This window comes from Euprymna scolopes, chromosome 12 (assembly GCF_053919585.1).
Source record: "Euprymna scolopes isolate OS-2025 chromosome 12, ASM5391958v1, whole genome shotgun sequence".
NCBI lineage: Eukaryota > Metazoa > Mollusca > Cephalopoda > Sepiida > Sepiolidae > Euprymna > Euprymna scolopes.
The window spans coordinates 12970651-12985863 of record NC_136493.1 but is presented as its reverse complement, the minus strand read 5'-3'; the positions used below and the strand labels follow the sequence as shown (position 1 = coordinate 12985863).

The 15213-nt window shown below is 33.4% G+C and overlaps 1 protein-coding gene across 1 annotated transcript in view; it reads left to right on the top strand.

The window, feature by feature from the left end:
* The first annotated feature begins 1581 nt into the window (after positions 1-1581).
* The window catches only part of LOC145291196 (solute carrier family 23 member 1-like), a 133084-nt gene continuing 119452 nt past the window's right edge, over positions 1582-15213 (top strand). The window contains exon 1 of the mRNA XM_080136774.1: positions 1582-2340. Within this exon, the coding sequence (XP_079992900.1) occupies positions 2314-2340 (27 nt within the window). The 5' untranslated portion in view covers positions 1582-2313. The remainder of the gene's footprint in view (positions 2341-15213) is intronic.

The following is a 15213-nucleotide window of genomic DNA, read 5'->3' as shown; positions in this document are numbered from 1 at the left end:
AAAATTCTTCAGATTACTATTCTCATCTTGAGTTTATTTTTATAACGTTTCGGCCGATAAAACCTTCGACCTTTTTCAGATGTGGACTCGGGAATCTTTCTGTCGAATTCAGAAACATTTTCGGTCGAGATTGAGAATCTTCACGGAATTTCAAACTGAACTCTTTATTTAATCCACGGGCGTAGCATGTTCTTGTTCCGTCAGCCAGAACTGGGTAGAAGTCTTGAATAATTTGCAATTGTATTTTGAGAATTGAACCTTCAACCTCCATAAGAGTGTAACTTTACAACAGAATAGTATCAAGTGCTTTATGCAACAGTTATTTGCAGACAATTCTAGTATAAATTTTAGGAGTCTTAAACCAATTTTTGTGTCTAGAATGTGAGTATGCTACTTCTTTTCGCGGATTAAATAAAAGGGTTCCGTTTAAAATCCCTTGCAGATTCCCGGTTCCGACAGAAAAATTCTCGAGTTCGACAGAAAGATTCCTAAGTTCAACAAAATACACATGAAGAAGATTGGAAGTTACATCAACAGAAACGTTGTAAAAACAACACTTTGGGTCGAAAGTAATGCAGAACGTGACTTACACAAGCGACGGTGTCTCTGTCTATCATATCGGGCGACGGAATCAAGGCAGGAAAGAGAAAAGAAAAAAATTCGTTTGTACACGGCTTATTAATATACATACGGCATTAATTTGCATATGAGAGGACAGTGATAGCTGTAAAAAGTACCAATTGGAAAGCAGAGAGAAGTTTGTTTCTTTTTTGTTCATGAACAGTGAAAGAGATAGAGAAAGAAAGGACGATGAAAAGTACAGTTTCAGTCAGGGCAAGGAGTTCGAACAAATAAAATTTAGTTCTCTATCACTGTAAGAACTTGAACACCAGGGTCGGAAAGTGAGATTTATAAAGTTAGCACTCCCGGGCAGCGGCACTCTTACTTGCAAATAGTGCGTGAGAAGCCCCGTCCGCATTCCCCGGAAAGGGCGCCTCAGGAGATTAGCAATAAACTAACCTCTTCTCAAAGATAGAAGGCAAGACCTGGGGTGGGTAGACCTCCTAGAATTGCACAGAACTAAACTCCCACTGCAAAAATAACAGTGACCGGATCATTACATGAAGGGTCTAATATCTGTTGTTTTTTTTTGGGGGGGGGGTGCAGGATAAATCCTCCCCCAGCCAATTTCAAACAAATATTTATTTATGTCAGAAAATTGACAATTACATCATGCCTCCCATTGTATTGTTTTGAACCAATCGGATTGGCCGATTTTTGGTACTTGTTTAGAGAGAGTCGATGGATCCATTTTTTTTTTTTTTTAGATATGTCGTTGTGAGCAAAATCAATATTACGTACTTAAATTATCATGTTGAAAATAGTAACATATCCAAAAATTATGAAACTTCGCCCAGTAGAAAGTTATTTATAGTTAGAAATAATTTTTACAGAAAATTAGGTAAAATTGTATTTGTCTTAGATGTTATAAAGTAGACGACGAAGAGTTCATATACAGGGGACATAACTCGGAACACAAACTTTAAATTACATTTCAAAGACGAACAGCATTTTAGCCTTATAGCTAAAGGCATTTTTTTACACTACAAACACACTAGCAGTTGTTCTATTTGATGAATTTTCGTAAGTTTTGGATATATTACTATTTTCGACATGACAATTACGTGCTTAATATTTTATTTTTTTTGCTTAAAACGACATATTATAAAATTAACTTTATCGTAACAAGCACCCCAAAAAGTAATTCAATTTGTTACAAATTAATTTGCGGTTATAAATCCCACAGGACATTTTTATCAATTATCATACACGTTTATGCGTTCGATATATTGAGCAATTTCGTGTTTCCCAGATATTTATTGTTTGTGAACTGCTTATAAAAACATACCCCATCCACCCTCGTCTACATGTCAATATTTACTGGATTGAGAAATTCCCATAAAATCTACACACATGTAGACCAGTAGACCACAGTAGCCTATTAAATGTCGTACTCGTCAACAGGTGCTTTAAGAATATCATGTGGCAATAATTTAAAGGAACAAGACGTCTTACTTTTTAAGATTAAAAAAAGAAGGGAAAACAACAACAACAACAACAACAACAAAAACGCGTCTTTGAAGCAAAGTGTAAAAATAACAGGTTGAATGATATGATCGCTTTCCATATTCGTGTCAGTTTAAAAAGATCTCGACTCAAGGTAAACCGTGAAAAACTGCACCTCACGAACTGACGAGTCTTTCCTTTTTTCCTTTTCTTTTTTTTTTTTTTTAGAAAAATCACATTACGGATATGGATAACAAAGCATTCGATAACCAAGTAAGTACAAAAAAATGAGTAATTTTCCCCGTTCAATTGTAGCATAGGGATTATTGTAATATATCACCATTTCGCTTGGCGTCGCTTCATTGTATTCTGATTTTGTTTCGGATGTTTTTTATTTTGTTTTTTAGTTTTGTTTTTTTTTAGATAAGAATCGATAATTTTTATTATTTGGATTTATTGAACTTCTGTTCTTATCGCGGGTGCTAATCTCCGAACGTTTCGGTCAATAGAAACTCCGGACGTTCTTCAGATTTATCTTGTCAAACTCAGGAATCTTTTGATCGAACTCAGGAATCTCTATTAAATTTCAAATGGAACCATTTATTTAATCAACAGAGGGTAGTTTTCTCTCGTTCCGTCAGTTATAATCGGGTAAATGTCTTAAGTAATTCACAATATCGGTTGCACTTAGGATTGAACCTTCAACCTCCGACGACCCGTGGCGTAAAGCATAAAGTACTAAAATATTAAGCAGTTCTATGTTACAGTTTTCTCGAGGTTGAAGGTTCAATCCCCAGTGCGGGCAATACTAAGAATACCATTATAAATTATTTAAGACTTTTATCCGGTCATCGCTGAGGAAACGAGAGGAAGTTATCCCTGTGGATAAAATCAAAAGTTCCGTTCGAAATTCCGTAGAGATTCCCGAGTTCGAGAGAAAGATTCTCAAGTTTGACAAAACGTTTCACAAAATCCGCTTAAGAAGAAGATCGGAGGTTTCATCGGTTGAAACGTTGTGCCAATAACACTCAAGATGAGAACAGAAAAATCGTAATAATGCAAAATTAATTTCGTTAACATTGTAATTAATTTATTTTCATAGCAGGTGCTGCTAGTCTAAACTTCTCTATGCCCCTCCCCTCCTGCAGAAGATTCGCAGCTAAAACTTGTCTAGCTACGACAACTATCATTAATTCCGCTTATTTTCTACGTGTACCTATTTATTATTATTGTTATTATTATGACTTGGGAGACACCGTTTATCAAGGCCTGAAGCCCACTCGAGGGTTAATGAATGTAAGGTGGTCGTGTAGCAATCGTTAATGATATAAATTGGGTAGAATTTGATTATTTATGGGGATGGCTCAACAAGAACTTGTTTACATTGGATTTGGAGGTTACTATGTTGTATTCAACCGGAAAGCAGGCCAGCGGAACAGTGTTCCACGTTTAGATTTAGGCACAGATAGAGAGGGGGATTCCATGACCAGAGTTTCTCTCTTACAACTGTCCGTGTGTGAAACACGATACCGCAGGACTGCTTCCCAGCTGACTATATCATGGTCGTTTTCAAGTGTAATGTAAACAAGTTTTGTTGAGCTGTCGTCCTTACCTAAGTCCCACCATTACTGATCATCACAGTGTTTTCTCACCGATAACCTAACACTCATTAACCCCTATCCTCGAGTGGCCTTTGGGCCTTGATAAGCAGTGCTCCTATAGAAAAAAAGGCTTTTTGTCCCTTTTGACTAGAAACAAAATGTAGGATCTGTTCTGATTCTATACTTCATCTTCTCGACTCTAAACCACTGAATGGGAAATCCTTCTGGACTGAGGCATTGGGAAGCTAAATTTTTTCCACATTAAAAGCTGGCATTGTGTATAACGTTGCCCTTGTAAGCAGGCAAGCAAATATAATTACTGAGATTCATTTCCGACATTGCGTTATGTATCACGTTGCTACTCGTGTTTGCGTTGATTATACCAGTAAATAAACGACTAATTTAATCCGCGGGACTGGAGATAAAAGAAAAACACAAAGTAAAAAAGTAAAAATAAATAGATTCTTATAGGAAATTATATTCTTTATCTATAAAAAAACAGGCCGACCGGCGTTGCCCGGTTGAAATATGCGCATAAATATTATATTTTAATTAATGCAGATTTCTTAATTATCATAAACAGAAACACTGAAGGTATTAAACGTAACGATAAATTCCTTTTAAAAAACATGAAGTAAAAAAAAAAGAAGAACGGAAAGAGAATGAGGCATGTGTATGCAAGTATTATGTTTTTTTTTTCTAAACAGTTCACTTCTTGTAAGTAAAAAAATACTCGAGCTGATATCGAAATAAAACCATGAAGACTATGAGTCAAGTGCGATAACCATTAGACCAGCTTGCCACGTTCTTTAAAAGAGTATTTTCAAACCTACTTATTTTTAACATAAAGAAAAGTGGCCTGTTTCACGACCACGCATGCGCAGTCGTGGAACAGCTGACAGATAAAAATCCGATGACCCCCCCCCCCAAGTACCAATTTTTCAATTTTGACCCCTTAGCGGCACTTTTTTCCGGATGAAAATCGATTAAAAAATTGTCCCCGTGTCTCAATACTCTATATACTAAATTTCAAGTTGGTAGATCAAAAATTCGTCAAGTATTTAGTTTGAGAAGTTTCCTCACACACCTTCTCACTTTTATAGATATATAGATCGTAAAACTCTGTCGACCGTCCGACCGCCCTTGCTTGCATCTTGTCTATCAAAAATATTGTTGTCATGGAAACTATTTTGTCCTTAATAAAATTCAACCTCCTTTCCACAATCCAACCATGTTGAGTACAAATAGACTTCAATCAATTGGCTTAACTTATGTTTTGTTATGTTTTGTTTTCGGTTTAGATTCTAGCCGATGGTACTTAAATTATGTATATATTTATAATTTTTCGACCGAGCAACGCCGGGCTCCCTTGCCAATCATAAAATAAAATTCTGATTTACTTTCTAAGTTGTTGAAAAGCCGATTAAATTAAATGTTTTAATCGCTGGCGACCATGTTTTTTTTTCGTTTGTTTTAACCGATTTATACTTTTTCGCACCAAAAACTTTTTGATTTTCTTTAACTTACACAAAATAAATAAGGCTGCTTGTGCAGCTTGCATGAAAAAATAAAGAAAGAAATCAAGAAAAATGTGTACGGTGTACGTACCCGTGACGGAAAGAAAATATCGTATTCCAAATATCATGTAAATTGATCAGGTCGTTGATCAGAAAATCAAATTTTATGGATAATTGAGGAGTGGCAGTTTCACGTCGTCATCTTGAAAAACCGTCTCAAAAAACGAATTCCCATTAATCGCTTTAAAAATATTTTATTTATAAAGATAAACTACATGATGAATTTACGTGGTTTTTGGAATACGATATTTTCTTTCCGTCACGAGTACGTACATCGAACAGACGTTTATTTATTTATTTATCTATTTTGAATACAGTGGAAAATTCTGGATAAGAACCAAAATAAGGTTTAGGCTTGCATTTTACACACACACACACACACACACACACACACACACACACACACACACACACACACATCTTTAACCAAATTTAACAGCAAAAAATGAATAATGTTGTCGAGGTTCGCGGCACGTCAACAACCACTGGGAAATTTTATATCGGGACCAAGTTTTGGAATGTTTGTGTAGAGTGATGATCACTTTAAACCAACGCATTTCAGGGTAAAACATTATTACGTGCTTACGTGTCATGTCGAAATTAGTATAAATTTAAAAATAAAGAAAAGAAAATGATTCCAGTAGATGTGTTCGATTTTGACTTGTAATCATTTTTCTATTAGATTAGTTTTTGAATTTTTTAGAATTCATACTTCGATTTCGATATGACACGTATATGCGTAATGTTTTCCATGAAATGCGTTGATATTATCATCAAATTAAACATTGTTTATTCAATGTTTTCCATGAAATGCGTTGATATTATCATCAAATTAAACATTGTTTATTCAATGTTTTCCATGAAATGCGTTGATATTATCATTAAATTAAACATTGTTTATTCAATGTTTTCCATGAAATGCGTTGATATTATCATCAAATTAAACATTGTTTATTCAATGTTTTCCATGAAATGCGTTGATATTATCATCAAATTAAACATTGTTTATTCAATGTTTTCCATGAAATGCGTTGATATTATTAAATTAAACATTGTTTATTCAATGTTTTCCATGAAATGCGTTGATATTATCATTAAATTAAACATTGTTTATTCAATGTTTTCCATGAAATGCGTTGATATTATCATCAAATTAAACATTGTTTATTCAATGTTTTCCATGAAATGCGTTGATATTATCATCAAATTAAACATTGTTTATTCAATGTTTTCCATGAAATGCGTTGATATTATCATCAAATTAAACATTGTTTATTCAATGTTTTCCATGAAATGCGTTGATATTATCATTAAATTAAACATTGTTTATTCAATGTTTTCCATGAAATGCGTTGATATTATCATCAAATTAAACATTGTTTATTCAATGTTTTCCATGAAATGCGTTGATATTATCATCAAATTAAACATTGTTTATTCAATGTTTTCCATGAAATGCGTTGATATTATCATTAAATTAAACATTGTTTATTCAATGTTTTCCATGAAATGCGTTGATATTATCATTAAATTAAACATTGTTTATTCAATGTTTTCCATGAAATGCGTTGATATTATCATCAAATTAAACATTGTTTATTCAATGTTTTCCATGAAATGCGTTGATATTATCATCAAATTAAACATTGTTTATTCAATGTTTTCCATGAAATGCGTTGATATTATCATCAAATTAAACATTGTTTATTCAATGTTTTCCATGAAATGCGTTGATATTATCATTAAATTAAACATTGTTTATTCAATGTTTTCCATGAAATGCGTTGATATTATCATTAAATTAAACATTGTTTATTCAATGTTTTCCATGAAATGCGTTGATATTATCATCAAATTAAACATTGTTTATTCAATGTTTTCCATGAAATGCGTTGATATTATCATTAAATTAAACATTGTTTATTCAATGTTTTCCATGAAATGCGTTGATATTATCATTAAATTAAACATTGTTTATTCAATGTTTTCCATGAAATGCGTTGATATTATCATCAAATTAAACATTGTTTATTCAATGTTTTCCATGAAATGCGTTGATATTATCATTAAATTAAACATTGTTTATTCAATGTTTTCCATGAAATGCGTTGATATTATCATTAAATTAAACATTGTTTATTCAATGTTTTCCATGAAATGCGTTGATATTATCATCAAATTAAACATTGTTTATTCAATGTTTTCCATGAAATGCGTTGATATTATCATTAAATTAAACATTGTTTATTCAATGTTTTCCATGAAATGCGTTGATATTATCATTAAATTAAACATTGTTTATTCAATGTTTTCCATGAAATGCGTTGATATCATCATTAAATTAAACATTGTTTATTCAATGTTTTCCATGAAATGCGTTGATATTATCATTAAATTAAACATTGTTTATTCAATGTTTTCCATGAAATGCGTTGATATTATCATCAAATTAAACATTGTTTATTCAATGTTTTCCATGAAATGCGTTGATATTATCATTAAATTAAACATTGTTTATTCAATGTTTTCCATGAAATGCGTTGATATTATCATTAAATTAAACATTGTTTATTCAATGTTTTCCATGAAATGCGTTGATATCATCATTAAATTAAACATTGTTTATTCAATGTTTTCCATGAAATGCGTTGATATTATCATTAAATTAAACATTGTTTATTCAATGTTTTCCATGAAATGCGTTGATATTATCATCAAATTAAACATTGTTTATTCAATGTTTTCCATGAAATGCGTTGATATTATCATTAAATTAAACATTGTTTATTCAATGTTTTCCATGAAATGCGTTGATATTATCATTAAATTAAACATTGTTTATTCAATGTTTTCCATGAAATGCGTTGATATCATCATTAAATTAAACATTGTTTATTCAATGTTTTCCATGAAATGCGTTGATATTATCATCAAATTAAACATTGTTTATTCAATGTTTTCCATGAAATGCGTTGATATTATCATTAAATTAAACATTGTTTATTCAATGTTTTCCATGAAATGCGTTGATATTATCATTAAATTAAACATTGTTTATTCAATGTTTTCCATGAAATGCGTTGATATCATCATTAAATTAAACATTGTTTATTCAATGTTTTCCATGAAATGCGTTGATATTATCATTAAATTAAACATTGTTTATTCAATGTTTTCACAAAAAAATATACGAGGTGCCTTCAATAAGTTTCTGTGCGTTTTTCGTATGGGAACTTTTATTGATAGTACACACATGAAACTCTAGTCCCATTTGAAGTAATCTCCTCCGGCTGCAATGCACTTGTATAGTTTCAACAACTTCAGGAAGGTCCTATTGTGTGTGTCAATTATCCTCATCACAGCCTCTTTCATCTCCTCATTTGTCTCATAACGACAGTCTCTAAGGTTTTATTTGAGATTAGGGAATAACCAATAGTCACAGAGAGCAAGGTCTGAACTATATGGAGTACGAGGAACTGTCGTGATGCCCATCTTTGTCAAACTCTATGAAAAGGATGGAGTTGTGGACTGCACTCTTGGGACAAACTTTGCGCAAATCTTCCGCATCTTCAGTTCCTCACAAATAATTGTGTGGCCAGTTCCCACACTGACATCAATCTGCGCACTTATTGTCTCTATAGACACACGACGGTCCTTATCAATGAAATTCTTTATTTGGCCAATCAACTCTGGTGTTCTGACTTCCTTGCTCCTCTCACATCTCTCATGATCCCTCACAGACTCACTTCTTTGAATTTCTTATGTAACTCAAAAACTGATGCTCCATTCATGCAAGATGGTCTAAAAGCAGTCTGAAGCATTCAATACGTTTCTGTGTCATTTTTTTTCAAGTCTAAACAGACTTTTATTGCATATCGTTCTTTTAAATTATTCTCACATCCAGATTGCATTTTTGAAATCCACCAGCTGTGATAATCAGGCTTTAGTAGGGTGTGTTCCAATTCCTGCTGTAGCTTTTTCGTTTGAATCTGAAATCATAAAAATTGATTAGTCATCTCATAAAATATATAGCAATAATATACTGAATTTTCAAGAGTCTACGACAATTTGAAATGCCTGGACAAAACAAATCTGGAAACTTATTAAAGGCACCTCGTAATTGCAAAACATATTTCAAGTGATATTAATGATAATAGTTTTCGAGAAAATTTAAAATTTTGAATTTAATCTATCTATAGTCCTATGAATTCGTTTTTCTTTTGTGTGTATTGATATTCATATTAATCCCCTCTTTTCTATTTAAAAAGAAAATACAATTTTCTTATATATGGGTTTCGGAATTGCATTCACTAGCAAAAGATCTAGCTAATTTGCATATTCTTTTAAACATTCATTTAAATTAATTTCATATTAGTTTTTTCGGTTTTCTTATGGGATGATCATCTTTAGTTAACTATTACGTGTAATTATATTCATGCAGATATTCTACATGATTTATACTTGCATAATATTTGCGTAAAAACTTTACAGTAAACACAAAATTGTTTCCATATATATTTATGTATACGTATATATTTTTGTTTAATCTATCTATCTATATATATATATATATATATATAGATATATATATATATATATATATATATATATATATAAGTGAACGTGCCTCTGTGTGTGTACATTTCCCTACGCAATAACTCTGTCAATTTTCAGTCTACAGACTCGAAATTTTAAAGACAGGGTACTGAGATTTGGAAAAATCGACGTGATCGGTTTTCGGTCAGAAATTTGTCTGTTAAGGGGTCAAAGTTCAACGATTTGACCTTTGAGAACTCTATACAACTCCTCCGGCAATTTTGGGTCTAAACACTTGAAATTTTAGATATAGGTTCCTTTGACATGGATCTAACTTAATAACTTAATTTGAGTCCAAAACAATAAATGTTAAGGGGTCATAATATGGGTCAAATTTTAAAAAATTGGCCGCTTTTTTTTTTTTTTTTGCTCAACATACACCTCCAAACACCCAGGCAACGTTGAATTTTATTTAATCATTAAAAAGAATTGGGCGCTTCTACACTGCCAGAACGAAATTTTGTAGTCGATAAATGGTTTTTACTGATTTTTTTTTTTGTTTTTGTCAATTCTAATAAATTAAAATGTTAACTTCCAAATTATGCAGTCGAAATTACTTGATTATTCGCGAATTATTAAAAAAAAAGACTTTAATCGTGTTAGCAGGTGAAAAATTGCGGCCATCTCGTTTAAATCTAAATAGAAAATTACCTCCCTTTTGAACTCTTATGTCTTACATAAGCAAATACGATCATAATAGGGGTCAAAGTTTTTAAAAAAATGTGACCTCTGCGGTTTCTACCAAATTAGTCAGACAATTTCTGGTCTAAACATTTGAAATTTTACATAAAGGTTATTCAGAGATAGGGCAAGCTTTTTAATCGGTTTGGGTCGAAAATTTGACCTACCAATATATAAATGTATGTATGTATGTTTGCCTGTCTGCCTAAAACTTTCTACAGAGGCGACAGGTTTTTACAAGATCAGTATCGTTTTTAAGCTCGACCCTTCAGACGACAAATACTGAAAAATTGGCTAAAAACATTAATTTCTTCACCCTTAACTGGGCACTTTTCTACAGGGAGGGGTTGCTTTTTTCACCGATATTTTCGAAAGTCATCCCCTCTTTTCGATTGTCTAGCCTTAATTTAAACCTACATCACTTCCGGTTTTGGCGGTGGTCGTAACAGCAAAGACGTCACGTTTTTCCCCGTCCTTTTCCTCCTTTGCAGTACAGGTTCGAGCTTGCCTTTCTGCTACCACTTTTTTTTTTCTCAACACACACCACCAAACACCCTGGCAACGCCGGGCACCCATGCTAGTTTTAGAATATTACTAAATAAAAAACGTATACCAAGTTAAATATGAAACTTTTTAGATGAAAATAAATTCTTACATGTGTACATTAAAAATATTCTAATTAAATTAGCATTTCCTTTCTTATTACAACAAAATTAAATCAAGAAATATATTTATGTTATAAATTTCAAACAAGTAAAATATTTGTTTATTTTCCTAATATTACGTTGTGATTTGGCTTTCAAGCGAACTTGATGCGTATTTTATTTTATTTAAGGTTAAATTAATTATGTGTGGAACAAAATACAACCAGACTGCTTCCGAACCGACTTTAACATGATCATCTTCAAGTCTGATGTAAACAAATACTTGTTGAGTCATCTTCTTGGACAGTCAATTCTTCTTAATTTTCCACATTTTTCCACGAGCCTTGAAAAATTCAATCATTAAAAAAAAAAAAAAGAAATCATGTCAGAAATCTTTTAGAATTATACAAATAAAAACTGTGAAACGTAAATAATAAATAATTTTTAAAAAAATTTCGTAAAACCTAAATAATTTTAGGGTGTCCCAAAAAGATGTATACACTCTCTTTACACTTCAACAGCGTTTTCATGCTTCCAGTAACATTTTAGAATGAATTCTTTTTCGTCAGGTGTTAGCTTGGCTGCCCTCATTAAGATCGATGAGTTCAATCTACAAAGAAAAAAACAAACATCTGGTTTAAAATTATTTAAAGTGTGTATACATATTTTTGGGACACTGTATTTTCCAACTTCATTTCTTTTTTTCTTTTTTTTTTTTTTTTTTTCGAAAAATCGTATAAACTGGGAACGTTTGTGACCCAAAATTAGATATCATTCCAATATATTTTAATATGTACAAAAACTAAGATGTGAATCCCCCCCACAAACACACAAAAAAAATCTGATAATATCGCATTAAGGGGGGGATACGAGAATTATGCTTTGTATATCATTTCAATTTATATATAGTTCAGCTATTTTTTAAATAAGTCTGTAAAAAAATTAACGAAATCAAGCAAGTATTTGATTTTTAAAAGGATTTAAAAATTGCGTTGTTTTTATTGTTTACATCAAAATATGTAGAGTGTATGTGCGTGTGTGTGTGTGTGTGTGTGTGTGTGTGTATATATATATTATATTATATATATATATGTGTATATATATATATATATATATATATATATATATATTATTTACTATTATAATAATAAGTCATGAATGGCTTCATTAGCAAAGACCCGAACCACTAGACTACCGCGAACCGCGAGAGATACAGTTGAAATTAAAGATTTATTCTTATTAAATGTTTTTAGCGTCAGTCAGAGTGATCTTATCATTATATGACGAGTGCGCGTATCAGCTAAGTTGACCGCCTTTATTACAACTGAAAGTGCTCACCGATGAACTTAACGGAGCTACAAGAACCCCTGACTCATTATAACTTAACCACCACTCTCATAATCTTTAACCTTTAAACCTTTATAACTTATTTTTTTTCGAGACACTATAACTTAATCCCTATCCAATAAGCAAAGCAAATCAATACAGATTCCTAAATATCAAACCAACATGTATTCTGAACATATCTTGCAATGTGTCTACCTAACCTCACATTATTAACTACACCCGTTTATTTATTTATTTTTTTTTAATTTTTATTCATTCTTTTATTTATCCTAACTTTACTTTATTTACTTAGTATAAATATACACATGTCTATGTATATATATATATATATATATATATATATATATATATATATATATATATATATATTCCTATATATGTCTGTATATTTATATTTTTATGAATATGTATATTTATATAATCGTATATACGTGGATATGGGTACATGTATGTATGTATGTATGTATGTATGTATGTATGTATGTATGTATGTATGTAGTGGTCAAGGTCTGGTGTGGACGTGTGTTAAAAGCACAGAGATAATGTCTTAGCAATTATTCTGTGCTTCTCCCAGACAAATCAACCCCACGTGCACACCGTGACCACTGCCACGCAAATAGGGCTCTGATGAACGGCGAGTGTCCTGCGCCGTATAACTGGACCTCAACTGCCAAGGTTATTTAACCAAAGGCTAAGGGTGAGGTAACTCTAACAGAAACCTCCAGAGGAGGTTAGGCCCTGTAAGCTGCGGCATATATGACCCACCGGCATGTGAAATATGCTCTGGTGCCCAGCAACCTAAGTTCCAGTCATGGATCAAATGTCATGGTGGGTGGAGAGGGCTCTGTAAGTCATAGTGAAGGCAACCTCCCTAGGAGAAGGAAAACTTTGATATAAAACTTGCGATGACTGCTGCATCCAATGATGTTGACTTGCTCTTCTTTTTGGATATATGTGGCAGTTGTTTAGAGAGTGAGATTGTCTCGGTGCAAAGTCTTTCCCCACTATAACAATCCTCAGGCACAGGCATTGCTCGATATAAATTAGATGCACTTTTTACCATCTCGTGTATCTTTATAGCAAAAAAGGCTGGCTGTAGCCTAAAACGGCAAAACGTTCAATGAAGTTGGAAAATATGATTATAAACATAAATAGCAATAAGGGAACTGGAATTTCCAGGGCCTGGCCCGGCAGGTGATTCAGGGTTCCACAACCTGGACCTGGTCATCATCATGCTACTGTGAGGAAATATATGACAATGACCATCAGCTGTTGGAATGTGTGGATGCTGCTTGACTTACCGTCAGACATAACGCGTCCAGAGCGTAGATCTGCTCTTGTCTCTAAGGAACTTCAACGTTATGACATGGACATAGTTGCTCTGTCTGAGACCAGGCTGGCTGATGAGGGAGAGTTTTCTGAGTTTTTCTGGAGTGGTAGAGCGGATGGATGTAAGAGGGAATCATGCGTGGCTTTTGCTATAAAGGCATCAATTCTTTCTAGCCTGGAAGAACTTCCCTGTGGTGTGAGTGACCGGATCATGACTATGACGTTACATCTGGTAAATGGTCGTTATACAACTTTTTTGAGTGTCTATGCACCCACTATGGATGCAACAGAAGATGAAAAGGTTGCTTTCTACTTTGCTTTGTGCAGTGTAGTTAGACACATTCCCTCTGCTGATAAGATCTTCATTCTTGGAGATTTTAATGCTAGGATGGGAAGAGATTTTGAAACCTGGGATGTGCTGGGTAAACATGGAGTGGGCAAGTGTAATAGCAATGGTCTGATGTTGTTGCAGTTTTCCAGCAGAAGGACAAATACAAGACGACCTAGATGCATCCTGGTTCCAAAAAATGGCACTTGATAGACTATGTGTTAGTCAGAAAACGTGAGATGAGGAATATCTGCAGTGTTCGTGTCATGCGGGGTGCAGAGTGCTGAACCGACCTTCGGTTGGTCTGTGCAAAGATTAAGTGTGTTGTGAAGCCCAAGATGAGGGGAGCGACTTAATGTTGCCCATCTAAAGGACAATATTGTAGGAGAGAAACTAGTTAAGGAGATAGAAGAGATTGATTGTGAAAATACTTGGCCTGCTTTTAAGAAATCTGTCTATGAGGTATGTGAGAGAGTATTAGGTTATTGTGAGCGTAAACATCAGGATTGGTTCAATGAGAATGATACTGAAATTTAGGCTCTGCTTGATTCAAAAGCCAGGGCATTGTACGCGTATCTTGGGGGTGGTTTGACAGATGATGAGCAAGATCGATTGAGGGACAAGTTTAAGGCAATCAAGCGCGAGGTGCAGAGGAGGTTGCGTTACATGCAGGATGAATGGTGAAGGCAGAAAGCTGAGGAAATACAGCTTCCTCGGATTCGAACAACACCAAGATCTTATACAGCCTACTACGCGCAGTTTACGGACCATCCAGACGGCTTATCACTCCTCTACGCTCGAAAGATGGTGGAGATTTTCTTCAAGACCCTACCGACATTCTTCATAGATGGAGGGAGCATTTCGATGACCTCCTGAACAGACTTCTTATGTCGATCAGGAGTTTGTTAGGTTGATTCCTAGCAATCCGGTCAAGGATATCTTGGTAGAGGTTCCTTCTCTCCAGGAGGTTGAAACAGCTGTCCATAAACTGAACAATGGAAAGTCTCCTAACCCAAATCGTTTGCATACGGAGATCTTTAAAT